This window comes from Scyliorhinus torazame, chromosome 25 (assembly GCF_047496885.1).
Source record: "Scyliorhinus torazame isolate Kashiwa2021f chromosome 25, sScyTor2.1, whole genome shotgun sequence".
Lineage (NCBI taxonomy): Eukaryota > Metazoa > Chordata > Chondrichthyes > Carcharhiniformes > Scyliorhinidae > Scyliorhinus > Scyliorhinus torazame.
In genome coordinates, this window is record NC_092731.1 from 46,802,737 (window position 1) to 46,824,231 (window position 21,495).

At 59.0% G+C, this 21,495-nt stretch overlaps 1 protein-coding gene across 1 annotated transcript in view; it reads left to right on the plus strand.

Moving 5' to 3' along the window:
• Positions 1 to 986: 986 nt before the first annotated feature.
• The window catches only part of LOC140402567 (acidic phospholipase A2 E-like), a 138,717-nt gene continuing 118,208 nt past the window's right edge, over positions 987 to 21,495 (plus strand). The window contains exon 1 of the mRNA XM_072490418.1: positions 987 to 1,147. Coding sequence (XP_072346519.1) covers positions 1,023 to 1,147 — 125 coding nt within the window. The 5' untranslated portion in view covers positions 987 to 1,022. The remainder of the gene's footprint in view (positions 1,148 to 21,495) is intronic.

Sequence of the window (21,495 nt, forward strand, 5' to 3'; positions counted from 1 at the left end):
CGTCCCCGATTTCGCCGTCATAAGGGATTGACCGGCCAATCGGCGAATGCGATTTCGGCGTCAGCAATTGGAGAATCCCACCCAGCGTGCGCTGATCTCGCTTTTAGCCCGGTGCTCGATTCTTCCCTACTAGTGGCGGGTGACGGAGAAGCAAGTCCATGGAATTGTTGGGCCGAATGGCCTGTTTCCGAGACGCAGGGCGGGATTCTCCGATTGGCGACGCTGAAATCGCATTTGCCGATTTGCCAGGGAATCCGTTTTGACGCCTAAATCGGGGGGGGGGGGGGGCGTTTTTCAGATGTTCCGCCCCCTCAAAAGTGGCGTAATCGCTGAGTGCGCCGCACGGCATTGGGACGTCACCTGAGGCCCTCCCCGATGCTCCCCCCCGCCCGATGGGCCGACTTCCCGATGGTGTTGGCCGCGAGTGCTCACAGTTTTCTGGGACCTCGCGTGGCGGCTGCGGACGGTGTCCAGCGCCACCAGAGTCGGGGGGGGGGGGGGGGAGCTGATCCGCTGGCCGGGGGGGTTTCGGCGAGGGCTGGGGGGTCTGGTGGGGGGTGGACCGGGGATGGGGAGGGGGTTACAAGGGAGCACTATCTGGCAGGCCGGGTCCGCGAGTTGCCGACGCCATGTTGTCCGCAGTAGGTCGCCGCCCTGCGAATGCGCGGCCACGGACTCGGCAATCCTCCATCCGTAGCTGCAGGGGAGGCCGGGGGCTTTACGTGGCGTGGCTGCTAGCCCCTCCCACCAGGCGGAGCATCGGTGCGGGGGCGGAGCCGACTTTTTTATTGTAAAACTAGACACCTGCTCCGGACATAGCCTCAAAATCGGAGAATCCAGCCCGGCAATTTCTGCTGAATTCACGAATATTCTTTTGCCGTTCTTCTGCTTTCTAAATCGGCGTGTTGTTAAATTGTCTCCCTGCTCACTCTGTACCTGGGCTTTCCTGACACAATGATTTATTTTGTTTTCCTCTTGTAGCAATTTGGATCCCTGCTCAGGGAGTCACAAATCGGCAAATCATGATAAACTTCCTAAACGTTGTTCACTGCGTCAATCCCACTCTCCCGTTCCAGCGCTACAGTAACTACGGCTGTTTCTGCAGGATTGGAGGAAGTGGAAACCAGCCAGTTGATGACCTCGACAGGTAAAATGAGATGAAACTTGTGTAAAAACTCTCTCCGTGAAGATGTGGGTGTTTGCGCTGGCTGAGAATCAGCAAGGTATAATAGAAAACAACTTCCAACCTGTATCCAACAAAAATCCAGGGAGGTGGCTTCAGCAGTGTAGACAGCTATCCACTTTAATCCTCGTCGCCAGTTTTGTAAGTGCCACGAAGAATCCACGTGTTTTAAGGATACAAAGTAATAACATTTATTTACAATAACATATATACATAACAGTAGCAGTAACTTCCCTTGCTACATACTCCTTCCTGCTGGTTCCTGAACTGGCCAGCTTTATTTATACTAGGAGTTTACTAGTGGTTTCTCCGCCCCCCCTCATTGGGGAAGCTCATACTCCCACAGGATTGTGGGACAGTCATTAGTCCCCAGCCAATGGTAAGTAGGCAGGCTATAACAGTGGTAAAAACACCAGATAGAAGGAAGACTCACCGAGTGTGTCATGTGAATATGCTTAAAAGGTACTTTGAAAGGGAAGGAGAGAAAAAGGAGGTTTTAATGATTCTAACTCAAAGTGACGAACCAAATCCAGATGACTGAATTTGACATACCACAAATTAATTTGGAAAATGAGGATGTTCTTAAAAATTGGGATGAATTGTTAAGTTACCTTCTAGAGGAAAAACAAACTGACCTGAAAGAGTTATTGATATCAAATGGGCATGTTTGTGGAGATAAATTGGGAAGTACTAAAATGGCTATACATGATGTAGATGTGGGAAATGCTGTTCCTATCAAACAACATCCATATAGACTTAATCCTTTAAAATTGGCACAGCTTAACAAAGAGATTGAGAGTATGCGTACAAATGGCATCATTGAAGTGGGTTGCAGCCAATGGAGCTCACCCATAGTGATGGTACCTAAACCAGACGGTTGTGTGTGGACTATAGAAAGGTGAATGCAGTTACAAGAACGGACTCTTATCCCATGTTTGGAGGATTGCATTGAGAAAGTGGGACAATCAGTTTTTATTTCCAAACTGGATTTACTAAAAGGTTACTGGCAGGTACCTTTATCCGAAAGGGCGAAGGAGATTTCAGCTTTTGTGACTCCAGATGGTATATACCAATTCAAAGTTATGCCATTTGGCATGAAAAACGCCCCAGCCACATTTCAACTGTTAACTAACAAAGTCGCTTCAGGATTACCTAATTGTGCGGTATACATCGATGATCTGGTAATTTTCAGCCAGACATGGACAGAACATTTAAAACATCTGATGGAGTTATTCGATCGACTTCAGGAGGCGGGTTTGGTGATAAACCTAGCCAAAAGTGAATTTGGAAAAGCCCAAGTCACTTTCCTTGGCCATGCAATCGGACAGGGTCGATTGGCTCCACGGGATGTGAACACGAAAGTTATTGGGGAGTTTCCGATAACCTCGACACGATGGCAAATAATTCAAAATCTTGGCATGAGTGGATTTGATCGAACATTTGTGCAAGAGATTTGTGGCGTGATTGCTCCACTGATGGACTTGCTGAAGAAACATAAAAAACAAATTTCAATGGACAGAGGAGTTTCAACATTCATTTGACTGCCTGAAAGCTGTGGTAACCAATGCTCCTGTATTGGAGAATTGCAAGGGACTCTGTGATCAGATTGAACTAAAGTATCTAACTTTAAAGAGAAAGGCCGAGGCATAGAGAAATGGACGGATCATGCAGAGACTTTCTTGTTCAAAGAGACTGTCAATCGAAAAGGATTTTGGTTGGAAGAAGAAGAACAAAAAAGAAAATGGACTATATTATTATACCTGTTTGCGTGTGTTGTTTTTTTTGAACTGGTAAAATGGTTTTACTGTGTGCATTTCCTCATTGATGGTGCGAAGGTGACAAATTAAACCATCTTGAAGTTGATGGTTTATTTTTTTTTCTTGGGGGGAGGTGTCATGTGAGAGTACCTTTAAGAAATAGATGTTGAAGCAATGTACCTTTAAGAAATGGAGCTGATCATATTACTGAAGTGATGTCAGAGGGTGGGGGGAGCTGAGCTCACTTCTGCTTTTTGGTTTCAGTTTGAGAAGGCAGCTGGGAGTGTCTGTGTGTTTTGCTGTGAGCTGCAGGAAGAAACACAGAGGTGGTCTGTTGATTTCTGCAAACCAAAGACTATAAATATATTGAATGTAACCTAATGTGCTCCTATTTTTGAAGGTTTGAAGTCTTTTGGATGTTTAAAGGAACAGTTTGAAGGATTATTTAGTGTTGTAGTCTTTTGGGGTTATCTTTGAAGTAAGGGGTGCTAAGATATTTAATGTTTGTTTTAAAAGGGTTAACTTGAGTTCATAGGATTAACATTGTTTTGTTTTAAAAACCACTTGTCCATTTCTGCTGATTCACACCTGGAGAGTACGCTGTGTGCTTCACAATCTATTCAAAGTTGTGGGTGAGATGAACTCCATGAAACACTTTGGGGTTCTGTAAACCCGGACCCATAACAACAGTTTTTCCCTCCACCTGGGAGATCCCGGTATGTGTGCTGGACACTCCCTCACATGGGCTCGAGCACAGTGGTACTCAGTCCCCTCCCCAACCCCGCAGGCATCGGACATATCCCAGAGGCAGCTTGCATTGGTGTAACAGTGAGTTTAATTAGAAAGGTTACATACACGTGCCCTAGCCCCTATAACTAAACTGTGCCCTGCACCCGTGCCAACTTACTAGGTGTTTAACTTCCTGACCTTACGGGTCCTATGACTCCATCTTTGTGCCTCCCCAGACGGTACAGCAGGAGTGGAGGCGGACGGCTGAGACTCCTGTCCTGCGACTTGGCTCCCCGTTGGCGCTCGTTTCCTGGCTCGGCCCAACCTGGGTGGGCCAGGCTGCTCCTCGGGCATCCTGGATGGCATGGAGCCCCCCTGTTCTGCCCGCTGTCCACCAGGTGCACCAGGGATGGGACGAGGGGAGTCCGAGGTGCCGCGGTGTTCCGGGACCTCCCCTGCAGGAGTCACCGGCACGGGCCCCAGCACCTCCTCCTCCCTCGGTGTGCCCGGTGTCCCCGGGCCTCTCCAGGGGACAGGGGTGCGAGCGGAGACAAGCCCCGAGGCACCACCGACACCTGGCGCTGCCAGTCCTGGAGGCCCGCTGTGCTGTCGACCAGGGTCCGAACCTCAGCAGCGATGGAGCTCAGAGAGTGGGCCATCCCTGTCTGGGACTGCGCCACCTCCCTCTCGGCCTGTGCGACGCCATCCAGACCTGGGCAATGCGGCGATGCTCAGCGATGGCCTGCTGAGACTGGGCCAGACTGCGGAGCGCGGCTGCAATGTCCAGTTGGCTTTGGCACATGGCTGCCTGTGAGAGGGCAGCCCTGTCCTGGGCCACGGATGACACATGCACATGAAGCCCCAGGCCGTGACCCACGTCCAACACCGTTGCCCCCATTGCCTCCACCGCAGACGCCACCCGTGCGGTGTCAGCCTGGGTGGCAGCCGTGACTGGCACCACTCCCTGCTCCTGGACGCAGGTGGCTTCCTCCACCTGCAGCTGCTGCAAGCCGCCCGTCATCCCATTGTCTAGTCCCTGGGTCTCTGACTGCATCGGGTCTCACGGTGGGTCTGGTAAGTCCAGGAACCCGGGACCTGTCTGGGTGGCAGCTGGATGCCGCGGCTGGTCTGCCCTCCGACTGTCCGGCCCCTCGGCTGCTCCTACCTCCACCTGCTGTACCAGAGCGGCTGTGCGGTGCGCACCAGTGAGTGTCTCAGAAGCCTCATCGCTGAATCACCCAACCGAGGTGAGAGTCTCTGTGATGGTGGAGGGTCTGGGAGATGGCGGTGACGGAAAGACAATGTCGTCATCGCAGCCAAAGTCCGGGGTCTCCTGCGTCAACCCTTGGCCGATGGTCGCCGTGTCGCCCCCGTCTGTGTGTCACTGTCCGGTCTGTCCGTCCCCTGTGTGTCCATCCCCTGAGTGTCCATCCCCTGTGTCTCCGTCCCCTGTGTGTCCGTCCTGTGTGTGTCCATCCCCTGTGTCTCCGTCCTCTGTGTGTCCGTCCCCTGTGTGTCCATCCCCTGAGTGTCCATCCCCTGTGTGTCTATCCCCTGTGTGTCCATCCCCTGTGTCTCCGTCCCCTGTGTGTCCGTCCTGTGTGTGTCCATCCCCTGTGTCTCCGTCCTCTGTGTGTCCGTCCGCTGTGTGTCCGTTCCCTGTGTGTCCGTCCCCTGTGTCTCCGTCCCCTGTGTGTCCATCCCCTGTGTGTCCGTCCCCTGTGTGTCCGTCTCCTGTGTGTCCATCCCCTGTGTGTCCATCCCCTGTGTGTCCGTCCCCTGTGTGTCCGTCTCCTGTGTGTCCATCCCCTGTGTGTCCATCCCCTGTGTCTCCGTCCTCTGTGTGTCCGTCCCCTGTGTGTCCGTCTCCTGTGTGTCCATCCCCTGTGTGTCCATCCCCTGTGTGTCCGTCCCCTGTGTGTCCGTTCCCTGTGTGTCCGTCCCCTGTGTCTCCGTCCTCTGTGTGTCCGTCCGCTGTGTGTCCGTCCCCTGTGTGTCCGTCCCCTGTGTATCCGTCCCCTGTGTGTCCGTCCCCTGTGTGTCCGTCCCCTGTGTGCCCATCCTGTGTGTCCGTCCGCTGTGTGTCCGTCCCCTGTGTGTCCGTTCCCTGTGTCTCCGTCCTCTGTGTGTCCGTCCGCTGTGTGTCCGTCCCCTGTGTGTCCGTCCCCTGTGTATCCGTCCCCTGTGTGTGCGTCCCCTGTGTGCCCATCCTGTGTGTCCGTCCGCTGTGTGTCCGTCCGCTGTGTGTCCGTCCCCTGTGTGTCCGTCACCTGTGTGTCTATCCTGTGTGTCCGTCCTGTGTGTCCGTCCGCTGTGTGTCCGTCCTCTGTGTGTCCATCCCCTGTGTGTCCATCCCCTGTGTGTCCGTCCTGTGTGTCCGTCCTGTGTGTCCATCCCCTGTGTGTCCGTCCCCTGTGTGTCCATCCCCAGTGTGTCCGTCCTGTGTGTCCGTCCCCTCTGTGTCCATCCCCTGTGTGTCCGTCCCCTGTGTGTCCGTCCCCTGTGTGTCCGTCCTGTGTGTCCGTCCCCTGTGTGTCCGTCCCCTGTGTGTCCGTCCTGTGTGTCCGTCCCCTGTGTGTCCGTCCTGTGTGTCCGTCCCCCGTGTGTCCGTCCTGTGTGTCCGTCCGCTGTGTGTCCGTCCTCTGTGTGTCCATCCCCTGTGTGTCCGACCCCTGTGTGTCCGTCCCCTGTGTGTCCGTCCTGTGTGTCCGTCCCCTGTGTGTCCGTCCTGTGTGTCCGTCCGCTGTGTGTCCGTCCTCTGTGTGTCCGTCCCGTGTGTCCGTCCCATGTGTGCCCGTCCCCTGTGTGTCTATCCTGTGTGTCCGTACCCTGTGTGTCCGTCCCCTGTGTGCCCATCCTGTGTGTCCGTCCGCTGTGTGTCCGTCCGCTGTGTGTCCGTCCCCTGTGTGTCCGTCACCTGTGTGTCTATCCTGTGTGTCCGTCCTGTGTGTCCGTCTCTGTGATGGTGGAGGGTCTGGGAGATGGCGGTGACGGAAAGACAATGTCGTCATCGCAGCCAAAGTCCGGGCTCTCCTGCGTCAACCCTTGGCCGATGGTCGCCGTGTCGCCCCCGTCTGTGTGTCACTGTCCGGTCTGTCCGTCCCCTGTGTGTCCATCCCCTGAGTGTCCATCCCCTGTGTGTCTATCCCCTGTGTGTCCATCCCCTGTGTCTCCGTCCCCTGTGTGTCCGTCCTGTGTGTGTCCATCCCCTGTGTCTCCGTCCTCTGTGTGTCCGTCCGCTGTGTGTCCGTTCCCTGTGTGTCCGTCCCCTGTGTCTCCGTCCCCTGTGTGTCCATCCCCTGTGTGTCCGTCCCCTGTGTGTCCGTCTCCTGTGTGTCCATCCCCTGTGTGTCCATCCCCTGTGTCTCCGTCCTCTGTGTGTCCGTCCCCTGTGTGTCCGTCTCCTGTGTGTCCATCCCCTGTGTGTCCATCCCCTGTGTGTCCGTCCCCTGTGTGTCCGTTCCCTGTGTGTCCGTCCCCTGTGTCTCCGTCCCCTGTGTATCCGTCCCCTGTGTGTCCGTCCCCTGTGTGTCCGTCCCCTGTGTGCCCATCCTGTGTGTCCGTCCGCTGTGTGTCCGTCCCCTGTGTGTCCGTTCCCTGTGTCTCCGTCCTCTGTGTGTCCGTCCGCTGTGTGTCCGTCCCCTGTGTGTCCGTCCCCTGTGTATCCGTCCCCTGTGTGTGCGTCCCCTGTGTGCCCATCCTGTGTGTCCGTCCGCTGTGTGTCCGTCCGCTGTGTGTCCGTCCCCTGTGTGTCCGTCACCTGTGTGTCTATCCTGTGTGTCCGTCCTGTGTGTCCGTCCGCTGTGTGTCCGTCCTCTGTGTGTCCATCCCCTGTGTGTCCATCCCCTGTGTGTCCGTCCTGTGTGTCCGTCCTGTGTGTCCATCCCCTGTGTGTCCGTCCCCTGTGTGTCCATCCCCAGTGTGTCCGTGCTGTGTGTCCGTCCCCTCTGTGTCCATCCCCTGTGTGTCCGTCCCCTGTGTGTCCGTCCCCTGTGTGTCCGTCCTGTGTGTCCGTCCCCTGTGTGTCCGTCCCCTGTGTGTCCGTCCTGTGTGTCCGTCCCCTGTGTGTCCGTCCTGTGTGTCCGTCCCCCGTGTGTCCGTCCTGTGTGTCCGTCCGCTGTGTGTCCGTCCTCTGTGTGTCCATCCCCTGTGTGTCCGACCCCTGTGTGTCCGTCCCCTGTGTGTCCGTCCTGTGTGTCCGTCCCCTGTGTGTCCGTCCTGTGTGTCCGTCCGCTGTGTGTCCGTCCTCTGTGTGTCCATCCCCTGTGTGTCCGTCCCTTGTGTGTCCGTCCTCTGTGTGTCCGGCCCCTGTGTGTCCATCCTGTGTGTCCGTCCCCTGTGTATCCGTCCCCTGTGTGTCCGTCACCTGTGTGTCCGTCCCCTGTGTGTCCGTCCCCTGTGTGTCCATCCTGTGTGTCTGTCCCCTGTGTGTCCATCCCCTGTGTGTCCGTCCCCTGTGTGTCCATCCCCTGTGTGTCCGTCCCCTATGTGTCCGTCCCCTGTGTATCCATCCCCTGTGTGTCCGTCCTCTGTGTGTCCGGCCCCTGTGTGTCCATCCTGTGTGTCCGTCCCCTGTGTATCCGTCCCCTGTGTGTCCGTCACCTGTGTGTCCATCCCCTGTGTGTCCGACCCCTGTGTGTCCGTCCCCTGTGTGTCCGTCCTGTATGTCCGTCCCCTGTGTGTCCGTCCTGTGTGTCCGTCCGCTGTGTGTCCGTCCTCTGTGTGTCCATCCCCTGTGTGTCCGTCCGCTGTGTGTCCATCCCCAGTGTGTCCATCCTGTGTGTCTGTCCCCTGTGTGTCCATCCCCTGTGTGTCCGTCCCCTGTGTGTCCATCCCCTGTGTGTCCGTCCTGTGTGTCCGTCCCCTGTGTGTCCGTCCCCTGTGTGTCCGTCCTGTGTGTCCGTCCCCCGTGTGTCCGTCCTGTGTACCCGTCCCCTGTGTGTCCGTCCTGTGTGTCCGTCCGCTGTGTGTCCGTCCTCTGTGTGTCCGTCCCCTGTGTGACCGTCCTGTGTGTCCATACCCTGTGTGTCCTTCCCCTGTGTGTCCGTCCGGTGTGTCCATCCCCTGTGTGTCCGTCCCCTGTGTGTCCATCCCCTGTGTGTCCATCCTGTGTGTCCGTCCCCTGTGTGTCCGTCCCCTGTGTGTCCGTCCCGTGTGTCCGTCCCATGTGTGCCCGTCCCCTGTGTGTCTATCCTGTGTGTCCGTACCCTGTGTGTCCGTCCTGTGTGTCCGTCCGCTGTGTGTCCGTCCTCTGTGTGTCCGTCCCCTGTGTGTCCGTCCTGTGTGTCCGTCCCCTGTGTGTCCGTCCCCTGTGTGTCCGTCCTGTGTGTCCGTCCCCTGTGTGTCCGTCCTGTGTGTCCGTCCCCTGTGTGTCCGTCCTCTGTGTGTCCGTCCCCTGTGTGTCCGTCCTCTGTGTGTCCGTCCCCTGTGTGTCCATCCCCAGTGTGTCCGTCCTCTGTGTGTCCGTCCTCTGCGTGTCCGTTCTCTGTGTGTCGTGTGCTGTGTGTCCGTCCCCTGTGTGTCCGTCCTGTGTGTCCATTCCCTGTGTGTCCGACCCCTGTGTGTCCGTCCCCTGTGTGTCCGTCCTCTGTGTGTCCGTCCCCTGTGTGCCCGTCCCCTGTGTGTCCGTCCTGTGTGTCCGTCCGCTGTTTGTCCGTCCCCAGTGTGTCCGTCCTGTGTGTCCATTCCCTGTGTGTCCGACCCCTGTGTGTCCGTCCCCTGTGTGTCCGTCCTCTGTGTGTCCGTCCCCAGTGTGTCTATACTGTGTGTCCGTCCCCTGTGCGCCCGTCCCTTGTGTGTCCGTCCCCTGTGTGTCCGTCCTGTGTGTCCGTCCCCTATGTGTCCGTCCTGTGTGTGTCCGTCCTCTGTGTGTCCGTCACCTGTGTGCCCGTCCTCTGTGTGTCCTCTGTGTGTCCGTCCTCTGTGTGTCCGTCCCCTATGTGTCCGTCTTCTGTGTGTCCCTCCCCTGTGTGTCCGTCCTCTGTGTGTCCGTCCTCTGTGTGTCCGTCCTCTGTGTGTCCGTCCTCTGTGTGTCCGTCACCTGTGGGTCTGTGTCCTGTGTGTCCGGCCTCTGTGTGTCCGTCCTCGGTGTGTCCGTCCTCTGTGTGTCCGACCACTGTGTGTCCGTCCTCAGTGTGTCCGTCCTCTGTGTGTCCGTCCCCTGTGTGTCCGTGTCCTGTGTGTCCGTCTCCTGTGTATCCGTCTCCTGTGTGTCCGTCCCCTATGTGTCCGTCCCCTGTGTGTCCGTCCCCTGTGTATCCGTCCCCTGTGTGTCCGTCCTCTGTGTGTCCGTCCCCTGTGTGTCCGTCCCCTGTGTGTCCATCCTGTGTGTCCGTCCGCTGTGTGTCCGTCCCCTGTGTGTCCGTCCCCTGTGTGTCCGTCACCTGTGTGTCCGTCCTGTGTGTCCATTCCCTGTGTGTCCGACCCCTGTGTGTCCGTCCCCTGTGTGTCCGTCCTGTGTGTCCGAACCTGTGTGTCCGTCCTGTGTGTCCGTCCTCTGTGTGTCCGTCCTCTGTGTGTCCATCCCCTGTGTGTCCGTCCCCTGTGTGTCCGTCCCCTGTGTGTCCGTCCTGTGTGTCCATCCCCTGTGTGTCCGACCCTGTGTGTCCATCCCCTGTGTGTCCGTCCTGTGTGTCCGTCCCCTGTGTGTCCATCCCCTGTGTGTCCGTCCCCTGTGTGTCCGTCCCCTGTGTGTCCGTCCTGTGTGTCCGTCCCCCGTGTGTCCGTCCTGTGTGTCCGTCCCCTGTGTGACGATCCTGTGTGTTCATACCCTGTGTGTCCTTCCCCTGTGTGTCCGTTCTGTGTGTCCATCCCCTGTGTGACCGTCCCCTGTGTGTCCATCCCCTGTGTGTCCATCCTGTGTGTTCGTCCCCTGTGTGTCCGTCCCGTGTGTCCGACCCCTGTGTGTCCGAACCCTGTGTTTCCGTCCTGTGTGTCCGTCCGCTGTGTGTCCGTCCTCCGTGTGTCCGTCCTGTGTGTCCGTCCCCTGTGTGTCCGTCCTGTGTGTCCGTCGCCTGTGTATCCGTCCTGTGTGTGTCCATCCTCTGTGTGTCCCTCCTCTGTGTGTCCTCTGTGTGTCCGTCCTCTGTGTGTCCGTCCTCTGTGTGTCCTCTGTGTTTCCGTCACCTGTGGGTCCGTGTCCTGTGTGTCCGGCCTCTGTGTGTCCGTCCTCTGTGTGTCCGTCCTCTGTGTGTCCGTCCTCTGTGTGTCCGTCCCCTGTGTGTCCGTGTCCTGTGTGTCCGTCCTCTGTGTGTCCGTCATCTGAGTGTCCGTCCCCTGTGTGTCCGTCCTCTGTGTGTCCGTCCCCTGTGTGTCCATCCCCAGTGTGTCCGTCCTCTGTGTGTCCATCCCCTGTGTGTCTGTCCTGTGTGTCCGTCCCCTGTGTGTCCTTCCCCTGTGTGTCCGTTCTGTGTGTCGGTTCTCTGTGTGTACGTCCCCAGTGTTTCCGTCCTGTGTGTCCGTCCCCTGTGTGTCCATCCTGTGTGTCCGTCCCCTGTGTGTCCGTCCCCTATGTGTCCGTCCTGTGTGTGTCCGTCCTCTGTGTGTCCCTCCTCTGTGTGTCCGTCCCCTATGTGTCCGTCTTCTGTGTGTCCGTCCTCTGTGTGTCCGTCCTCTGTGTGTCCGTCCTCTGTGTGTCCGTCACCTGTGGGTCCGTGTCCTGTGTGTCCGGCCTCTGTGTGTCCGTCCTCTGTGTGTCCGTCCTCTATGTGTCCGTCCAGTGTGTGCGTCCTCTGTTTGTCCGTCCTCTGTGTATCCGTCCCCTGTGTGTCCATCCCCTGTGTGTCCGCCCTCTGTGTGTCCGTCCCCTGTGTGTCCATCCCCAGTGTGTCCGTGTCCTGTGTGTCCGTCCTCTGTGTGTCCGTCCCCTGTGTGTCCGTCCCCTTTGTGTCCGTCCCCTGTGTGTCCGTCCCCTGTGTGTCCGTCCCCTGTGTGTCCGTCCCCTGTGTGTCCGTCCTGTGTGTCCGTCCCATGTGCGTCCGTCCTGTGTGTCCGTCCCCTGTGTGTCCTCTGTGTGTCCGTCCTCTGTGTGTCCGTCCTCTGTGTGTCCGTCCACTGTGTGTCCGTCCTCTGTGTGTCCGTCCTCTGTGTGTCCGTCCCCTGTGTGTCCGTGTCCTGTGTGTCCGTCCTCTGTGTGTCCGTCCCCTGAGTGTCCGTCCCCTGTGTGTCCGTCCTCTGTGTGTCTGTCCCCTGTGTGTCCATCCCCAGTGTGTCCGTCCTCTGTGTGGCCATCCTCTGCGTGTCCGTCCTCTGTGTGTCCGTGTCCTGTGTGTCTGTCCCCTGTGTGTCCATCCCCTGTGTGTCTGTCCTGTGTGCCCGTCCCCTGTGTGTCCGTCCCCTGTGTGTCCGTCCTGTGTGTCGGTTCTCTGTGTGTACGTCCCCAGTGTTTCCGTCCTGTGTCCATCCCCTGTGTGTCCGTCCCCTGTGTGTCCGTCCCCTATGTGTCCGTCCTGTGTGTGTCCGTCCTCTGTGTGTCCCTCCTCTGTGTGTCCGTCCCCTATGTGTCCGTCTTCTGTGTGTCCGTCCTCTGTGTGTCCGTCCTCTGTGTGTCCGTCCTCTGTGTGTCCGTCACCTGTGGGTCCGTGTCCTGTGTGTCCGGCCTCTGTGTGTCCGTCCTCTGTGTGTCCGTCCTCTATGTGTCCGTCCAGTGTGTGCGTCCTCTGTTTGTCCGTCCTCTGTGTGTCCGTCCCCTGTGTGTCCATCCCCTGTGTGTCCGCCCTCTGTGTGTCCGTCCCCTGTGTGTCCATCCCCAGTGTGTCCGTGTCCTGTGTGTCCGTCCTCTGTGTGTCCGTCCCCTGTGTGTCCGTCCCCTTTGTGTCCGTCCTCTGTGTGTCCGTCCTGTGTGTCCGTCCCATGTGCGTCCGTCCTGTGTGTCCGTCCCCTGTGTGTCCTCTGTGTGTCCGTCCTCTGTGTGTCCGTCCTCTGTGTGTCCATCCTCTGTGTGTCCGTCATCTGTGTGTCCTCTGTGTGTCCGTCACCTGTGGGTCCGTGTCCTGTGTGTCCGGCCTCTGTGTGTCCGTCCTCTGTGTGTCCGTCCACTGTGTGTCCGTCCTCTGTGTGTCCGTCCTCTGTGTGTCCGTCCTCTGTGTGTCCGTCCTCTGTGTGTCCGTCCTCTGTGTGTCCGTGTCTTGTGTGTCCGTCCTCTGTGTGTCCCTCCTCTGTGTGTCCTCTGTGTGTCCGTCCTCTGTGTGTCCGTCCCCTATGTGTCCGTCTTCTGTGTGTCCCTCCCCTGTGTATCCGTCCTCTGTGTGTCCGTCCTCTGTGTGTCCGTCCTCCGTGTGTCCGTCCTCTGTTTGTCCGTCCCCTGTGTGTCCGTCCTCTGTGTGTCCATCCTCTGTGTGTCCGTCCCCTTTGTGTCCGTCCTCTGTGTGTCCGTCCCCTGTGTGTCCGTCCCATGTGCGTCCGTCCTGTGTGTCCGTCCCCTGTGTGTCTTCTGTGTGTCCGTCCTCTGTGTGTCCGTCCCCTGTGAGTCCGTCCTGTGTGTCCGTCACCTGTGGGTCCGTGTCCTGTGTGTCCGTCCTCTGTGTGTCCTCTGTGTGTCCGTCCTCTGTGTGTCCGTCCTCTGTGTGTCCGTCCTCTGTGTGTCCGTCACCTGTGGGTCCATCCTGTGTGTGTCCGTCCTCTGTGTGTCCCTCCTCTGTGTGTCCTCTGTGTGCCCGTCCTCTGTGTGTCCGTCCACTGTGTGTCCGTCCTCTGTGTGTCCGTCCCCTGTGAGTCCGTCCTGTGTGTCCCTCCCCTGTGCGTCCGTCCTGTGTGTCCGTCCCCTGTGTGTCCGTCCTGTGTGTGTCCGTCCCCTGTGTGTCCCTCCTCTGTGTGTCCTCTGTGTGTCCGTCCTCTGTGTGTCCGTCCCCTTTGTGTCCGTCTTCTGTGTGTCCCTCCCCTGTGTGTCCATCTTCTGTGTGTCCATCCTCTGTGTGTCCGTCACCTGTGGGACGGGTCCTGTGTGTCCGGCCTCTGTGTGTCCGTCCTCTGTGTGTCCATCCTCTGTGTGTCCGTCCACTGTGTGTCCGTCCTCTGTGTGTCCGTCCTCTGTGTGTCCGTCCACTGTGTGTCCGTCCCCTGTGTGTCCGTCCTTTGTGTGTCCGTCCTCTGTGTGTCCGTCCCCTGTGTGTCCATCCCCAGTGTGTCCACCCTCTGTGTGTCCGTCCCCTGTGTGTCCGTGTCCTGTGTGTCCGTGTCCTGTGTGTCCGTCCCCTGTGTGTCCTTCCCCTGTGTGTCCGTCCTCAGTGTGTCCATCCTCTGTGTGTCCGTCCCCTGTGGGTCCGTGTCCTGTGTGTCCGGTCTCTGTGTGTCCGTCCTCTGTGTGTTCCTCCTCTGTGTGTCCGTCCTCTGTGTGTCCATCCTCTGTGTGTCCGTCCTCTGTGTGTCCGTCACCTGTGTGTCCATCCCCTGTGTGTCCGTCCCCTTTGTGTCCGTCCTCTGTGTGTCCGTCCTCTGTGTGTCCGTCCTCTGTGTGTCCATCCTCTGTGTGTCCGTCCACTGTGTGTCCGTCCTCTGTGTGTCCGTCCTCTGTGTGTCCGTCCCCTGTGTGTCCGTCCCCTGTGTGTCCGTCCTTTGTGTGTCCGTCCTCTGTGTGTCCGTCCCCTGTGTGTCCATCCCCAGTGTGTCCACCCTCTGTGTGTCCGTCCCCTGTGTGTCCGTGTCCTGTGTGTCCGTCCCCTGTGTGTCCTTCCCCTGTGTGTCCGTCCTCAGTGTGTCCATCCTCTGTGTGTCCGTCCCCTGTGGGTCCGTGTCCTGTGTGTCCGGTCTCTGTGTGTCCGTCCTCTGTGTGTTCCTCCTCTGTGTGTCCGTCCTCTGTGTGTCCATCCTCTGTGTGTCCGTCCTCTGTGTGTCCGTCACCTGTGTGTCCGTCCCCTGTGTGTCCGTCCCCTTTGTGTCCGTCCTCTGTGTGTCCGTCCTCTGTGTGTCCGTGTCCTGTGTGTCCGGCCTCTGTGTGTCCGTGTCCTGTGTGTCCGGCCTCAGTGTGTCCGTCCTCTGTGTGTCCGTCCTCAGTGTGTCCATCCTCTGTGTGTCCGTCCCCTGTGTGTCCGTGTCCTGTGTGTCCGGCCTCTGTGTGTCCATGTCCTGTGTGTCCGGCCTCAGTGTGTCCGTCCTCTGTGTGTCCGTCCTCTGTGTGTCCGTCCTCTGTGTGTCCCTCCTCTGTGTGTCCTCTGTGTGTCCGTCCTCTGTGTGTCCGTCCCCTATGTGTCCGTCCTCTGTATGTCCGTCCTCTGTGTGTCCGTCCTCTGTGTGTCCATCCTCTTTGTGTCCATCCCCTTTGTGTCCGTCCTCTGTCTGTCCGTCCCCTGTGTGTCCGTCCCATGTGCGTCCGTCCTGTGTGTCCGTCCCCTGTGTGTCCTCTGTGTGTCCGTCCTCTGTGTGTCCGTCCTCTGTGTGTCCATCCTCTGTGTGTCCGTCCTCTGTGTGTCCTCTGTGTGTCCGTCACCTGTGGGTCCGTGTCCTGAGTGCCCGTCCCCTGTGTGTCCGTCCTGTGTGTCGGTTCTCTGTGTGTACGTCCCCAGTGTTTCCGTCCTGTGTGTCCGTCCCCTGTGTGTCCATCCTGTGTGTCCGTCCCCTGTGTCTCCGTCCCCTATGTGTCCGTCCTGTGTGTGTCCGTCCTCTGTGTGTCCCTCCTCTGTGTGTCCGTCCCCTATGTGTCCGTCTTCTGTGTGTCCGTCCTCTGTGTGTCCGTCCACTGTGTGTCCGTCCTCTGTGTGTCCGTCACCTGTGGGTCCATGTCCTGTGTGTCCGGCCTCTGTGTGTCCGTCCTCTGTGTGTCCGTCCTCTATGTGTCCGTCCAGTGTGTGCGTCCACTGTTTGTCCGTCCTCTGTGTGTCCGTCCCCTGTGTGTCCATCCCCTGTGTGTCCGCCCTCTGTGTGTCCGTCCCCTGTGTGTCCATCCCCAGTGTGTCCGTGTCCTGTGTGTCCGTCCTCTGTGTGTCCGTCCCCTGTGTGTCCGTCCCCTTTGTGTCCGTCCCCTGTGTGTCCGTCCCCTGTGTGTCCGTCCCCTGTGTGTCCGTCCCCTGTGTGTCCGTCCTGTGTGTCCGTCCCATGTGCGTCCGTCCTGTGTGTCCGTCCCCTGTGTGTCCTCTGTGTGTCCGTCCTCTGTGTGTCCGTCCTCTGTGTGTCCGTCCACTGTGTGTCCGTCCTCTGTGTGTCCGTCCTCTGTGTGTCCGTCCCCTGTGTGTCCGTGTCCTGTGTGTCCGTCCTCTGTGTGTCCGTCCCCTGAGTGTCCGTCCCCTGTGTGTCCGTCCTCTGTGTGTCTGTCCCCTGTGTGTCCATCCCCAGTGTGTCCGTCCTCTGTGTGGCCATCCTCTGCGTGTCCGTCCTCTGTGTGTCCGTGTCCTGTGTGTCCGTCCCCTGTGTGTCCATCCCCTGTGTGTCTGTCCTGTGTGCCCGTCCCCTGTGTGTCCGTCCCCTGTGTGTCCGTCCCCTGTGTGTCCGTCCAGTGTGTGCTTCCTCTGTTTGTCCGTCCTCTGTGTGTCCGTCCCCTGTGTGTCCATCCCCTGTGTGTCCGCCCTCTGTGTGTCCGTCCCCTGTGTGTCCATCCCCAGTGTGTCCGTGTCCTGTGTGTCCGTCCTCTGTGTGTCCGTCCCCTGTGTGTCCGTCCCCTTTGTGTCCGTCCTCTGTGTGTCCGTCCTGTGTGTCCGTCCCATGTGCGTCCGTCCTGTGTGTCCGTCCCCTGTGTGTCCTCTGTGTGTCCGTCCTCTGTGTGTCCGTCCTCTGTGTGTCCATCCTCTGTGTGTCCGTCCTCTGTGTGTCCTCTGTGTGTCCGTCACCTGTGGGTCCGTGTCCTGTGTGTCCGGCCTCTGTGTGTCCGTCCTCTGTGTGTCCGTCCACTGTGTGTCCGTCCTCTGTGTGTCCGTCCTCTGTGTGTCCGTCCTCTGTGTGTCCGTCCTCTGTGTGTCCGTCCTCTGTGTGTCCGTGTCTTGTGTGTCCGTCCTCTGTGTGTCCCTCCTCTGTGTGTCCTCTGTGTGTCCGTCCTCTGTGTGTCCGTCCCCTATGTGTCCGTCTTCTGTGTGTCCCTCCCCTGTGTATCCGTCCTCTGTGTGTCCGTCCTCTGTGTGTCCGTCCTCCGTGTGTCCGTCCTCTGTTTGTCCGTCCCCTGTGTGTCCGTCCTCTGTGTGTCCATCCTCTGTGTGTCCGTCCCCTTTGTGTCCGTCCTCTGTGTGTCCGTCCCTTGTGTGTCCGTCCCATGTGCGTCCGTCCTGTGTGTCCGTCCCCTGTGTGTCCTCTGTGTGTCCGTCCTCTGTGTGTCCGTCCTCTGTGTGTCCATCCTCTGTGTGTCCGTCCCCTGTGAGTCCGTCCTGTGTGTCCGTCACCTGTGGGTCCGTGACCTGTGTGTCCGTCCCCTGTGTGTCCTCTGTGTGTCCGTCCTCTGTGTGTCCGTCCTCTGTGTGTCCGTCCTCTGTGTGTCCGTCACCTGTGGGTCCATCCTGTGTGTGTCCGTCCCCTGTGTGTCCTCTGTGTGCCCGTCCTCTGTGTGTCCGTCCACTGTGTGTCCGTCCTCTGTGTGTCCGTCCCCTGTGAGTCCGTCCTGTGTGTCCCTCCCCTGTGCGTCCGTCCTGTGTGTCCGTCCCCTGTGTGTCCGTCCTCTGTGTGTCCGTCCTCTGTGTGTCCGTCCCCTTTGTGTCCGTCTTCTGTGTGTCCCTCCCCTGTGTGTCCATCTTCTGTGTGTCCATCCTCTGTGTGTCCGTCACCTGTGGGTCCGTGTCCTGTGTGTCCGGCCTCTGTGTGTCCGTCCTCTGTGTGTCCATCCTCTGTGTGTCCGTCCACTGTGTGTCCGTCCTCTGTGTGTCCGTCCTCTGTGTGTCCGTCCACTGTGTGTCCGTCCCCTGTGTGTCCGTCCTTTGTGTGTCCGTCCTCTGTGTGTCCGTCCCCTGTGTGTCCATCCCCAGTGTGTCCACCCTCTGTGTGTCCGTCCCCTGTGTGTCCGTGTCCTGTGTGTCCGTCCCCTGTGTGTCCTTCCCCTGTGTGTCCGTCCTCAGTGTGTCCATCCTCTGTGTGTCCGTCCCCTGTGGGTCCGTGTCCTGTGTGTCCGGTCTCTGTGTGTCCGTCCTCTGTGTGTTCCTCCTCTGTGTGTCCGTCCTCTGTGTGTCCATCCTCTGTGTGTCCGTCCTCTGTGTGTCCGTCACCTGTGTGTCCGTCCCCTGTGTGTCCGTCCCCTTTGTGTCCGTCCTCTGTGCGTCCGTCCTCTGTGTGTCCGTCCTCTGTGTGTCCATCCTCTGTGTGTCCGTCCTCTGTGTGTCCGTCCTCTGTGTGTCCGTCCCCTGTGTGTCCGTCCCCTGTGTGTCCGTCCTTTGTGTGTCCGTCCTCTGTGTGTCCGTCCCCTGTGTGTCCATCCCCAGTGTGTCCACCCTCTGTGTGTCCGTCCCCTGTGTGTCCGTGTCCTGTGTGTCCGTCCCCTGTGTGTCCTTCCCCTGTGTGTCCGTCCTCAGTGTGTCCATCCTCTGTGTGTCCGTCCCCTGTGGGTCCGTGTCCTGTGTGTCCGGTCTCTGTGTGTCCGTCCTCTGTGTGTTCCTCCTCTGTGTGTCCGTCCTCTGTGTGTCCATCCTCTGTGTGTCCGTCCTCTGTGTGTCCGTCACCTGTGTGTCCGTCCCCTGTGTGTCCGTCCCCTTTGTGTCCGTCCTCTGTGTGTCCGTCCTCTGTGTGTCCGTGTCCTGTGTGTCCGGCCTCTGTGTGTCCGTGTCCTGTGTGTCCGGCCTCAGTGTGTCCGTCCTCTGTGTGTCTGTCCTCAGTGTGTCCATCCTCTGTGTGTCCGTCCCCTGTGTGTCCGTGTCCTGTGTGTCCGGCCTCTGTGTGTCCATGTCCAGTGTGTCCGGCCTCAGTGTGTCCGTCCTCTGTGTGTCCGTCCTCTGTGTGTCCGTCCTCTGTGTGCCCGTCCTCTGTGTGTCCGTGTCTTGTGTGTCCGTCCTCTGTGCGTCCCTCCTCTGTGTGTCCTCTGTGTGTCCGTCCTCTGTGTGTCCGTCCTCTGTGTGTCCGTCCTCTGTGTGTCCATCCTCTTTGTGTCCATCCCCTTTGTGTCCGTCCTCTGTCTGTCCGTCCCCTGTGTGTCCGTCCCATGTGCGTCCGTCCTGTGTGTCCGTCCTCTGTGTGTCCATCCTCTGTGTGTCCGTCCTCTGTGTGTCCTCTGTGTGTCCGTCACCTGTGGGTCCGTGTCCTGTGTGTCCGGCCTCTGTGTGTCCGTCCTCTGTGTGTCCGTCCTCTGTGTGCCCGTCCTCTGTGTGTCCGTGTCTTGTGTGTCCGTCCTCTGTGCGTCCCTCCTCTGTGTGTCCTCTGTGTGTCCGTCCTCTGTGTGTCCGTCCTCTGTGTGTCCGTCCTCTGTGTGTCCATCCTCTTTGTGTCCATCCCCTTTGTGTCCGTCCTCTGTCTGTCCGTCCCCTGTGTGTCCGTCCCATGTGCGTCCGTCCTGTGTGTCCGTCCCCTGTGTGTCCTCTGTGTGTCCGTCCTCTGTGTGTCCGTCCTCTGTGTGTCCATCCTCTGTGTGTCCGTCCTCTGTGTGTCCTCTGTGTGTCCGTCACCTGTGGGTCCGTGTCCTGTGTGTCCGGCCTCTGTGTGTCCGTCCTCTGTTTGTCCGTCCACTGTGTGTCCGTCCTCTGTGTGTCCGTCCCCTGTGAGTCCGTCCTGTGTGTCCGTCACCTGTGGGTCCGTGTCCTGTGTGTCCGGCCTCTGTGTGTCCGTCCTCTGTGTGTCCGTCCTCTGTGTGTCCGTCCTCTGTGTGTCCGTCACCTGTGGGTCCGTCTTGTGTGTCCCTCCCTTGTGAGTCCGTCCTGTGTGTCCCTCCCCTGTGCGTCCATCCTGTGTGTATCCGTCCCCTGTGTGTCCCTCCTCTGTGTGTCCTCTGTGTACCTGTCCTCTGTGTGTCCGTCCACTGTGTGTCCGTCCTCTGTGTGTCCGTCCCCTGTGAGTCCGTCCTGTGTGTCCCTCCCCTGTGCGTCCGTCCTGTGTGTCCGTCCCCTGTGTGTCCGTCCTGTGTGTGTCCGTCCCCTGTGTGTCCTTCCTCTGTGTGTCCTCTGTGTGTCCGTCCTCTGTGTGTCCGTCCCCTTTGTGTCCGTCTTCTGTGTGTCCCTCCCCTGTGTGTCTATCCTCTGTGTGTCCGTCCTCTGTGTGTCCGTCACCTGTGGGTCCGTGTCCTGTGTGTCCGACCTCTGTGTGTCCGTCCTCTGTGTGTCCATCCTCTGTGTGTCCGTCCACTGTGTGTCCGTCCCCTGTGTGTCCGTCCCCTGTGTGTCCATGTCCTGTGTGCCCGTCCCCTGTGTGTCCATCCTCTGCGTGTCCATCCTCTGTGTGTCCGTGTCCTGTGTGTCCGTCCTCTGTGTGTACGTCCTCTGTGTGTCCGTCCTCTGTGTGTCCGTCTCCTGTGGGTCCATCCCCAGTGTGTCCGTCCTCTGTGTGTCCATCCCCTGTGTGTCCGTCCCCTGTGTGTCCGTGTCCTGTGTGTCCGTGTCCTGTGTGGCCGTCCTCTGTGTGTCCGTCCCCTGTGTGTCCGTCCTCTGTGTGTCCGTCCTCTGTGTGTCCGTCCCCTGTGTATCCATCCCCAGTGTGTCCACCCTCTGTGTGTCCGTCCCCTGTGTGTCCGTGTCCTGTGTGTCCGTCCCCTGTGTGTCCTTCCCCTGTGTGTCCGTCCTCAGTGTGTCCATCCTCTGTGTGTCCGTCCCCTGTGTGTCCGTGTCCTGTGTGTCCGTCCTCTGTGTGTCCGTGTCATGTGTGCCCATCCCCTGTGTGTCCGTCCCCTGTGTGTCCGTGTCCTGTGGGTCCGTCCTCTCTGTGTCCGTCCCCTGTGTGTCCGTCCCCTGTGTGTCCGCCCTATGTGTTTCCGTCCCCTGTCTGTCTGTCCCCTGTGTGACCATCCCCTGTGTGTCTGACCCCTGTGTGCCCGTCCTCTGTGAGTCCGTCCTCTGTGTGTCCGTCCTCTGTGAGTCCGTCCTCTGTGAGTCCGTCCCCTGTGTGTCCGTCCCCTGTGTGTCCGTGTCCTGTGTGTCCGTCACCTGTGTGTCCGTCCCCTGTGTGTCTGACCCCTGTGTGTCCGTGTCCTGTGTGTCTGTCCCCCGTGTGTCCGTCCTCTGTGTGTCCGTCCCCTGTGTGTCTGACCCCTGTGTGTCCGTCCTCTGTGTGTCCGTCCTCTGTGTGTCCGTCCCCTGTGTGTCCGTCCTCTGTGTGTCCGTCCCCTGTGTGTCTATCCCCAGTGTGTCCGTCCTCTGTGTGTCCATCCCCTGTGTGTCCGTCCCATGTGTGTCCGTCCCCTGTGTGTCCGTCCCCTGTGTGTCCGTCCCCTGTGTGTCCGCCCTCTGTGTGTCCGTCCTCTGTGTGTCCGTCCCCTGTGTGTCCGTCCCCTGTGTGTCCGTCCCCTGTGTGCCCGTCCTCTGTGTCTCTGTCCTCTGCGTGTCCATCCTCTGTGTGTCCGTCCTCTGTTTTTCCATCCCCTGTATGCCCGTCCCCTGTGTGTCCGTCCCCTGTGTGCCCGTCCCCTGTGTGTCCGTCCTCTGTGTGTCCATCCCTTGTGTGTCCATCCTCTGTGTGTCCATCCCCTGTGTGCCCGTCCCCTGTGTGTCCGTCCCCTGTGTGTCCTTCCCCTGTGTGTCTGTCCTCGGTGTGTCCATCCTCTGTGTGTCCATCCCCTGTGTGTCCTTCCCCTGTGTGTCCGTCCTCTGTGTGTCCGTCCTCTGTGTGTCCGTCCCCTGTGCGCCCGTGTCCTGTGTGTCCGTCCCCTGTGTGTCCGTCCCCTGTGTGTCCGTCCCCTTTGTGTCCGACCTATATGTGTCCGTCCCCTGTGTGTCTGTCCCATGTGTGTCCATCCTCTGTGTGTCCGTCCCCTGTGTGTCCGTCCCCTGTGTGTCCGTGTCCTGTGTG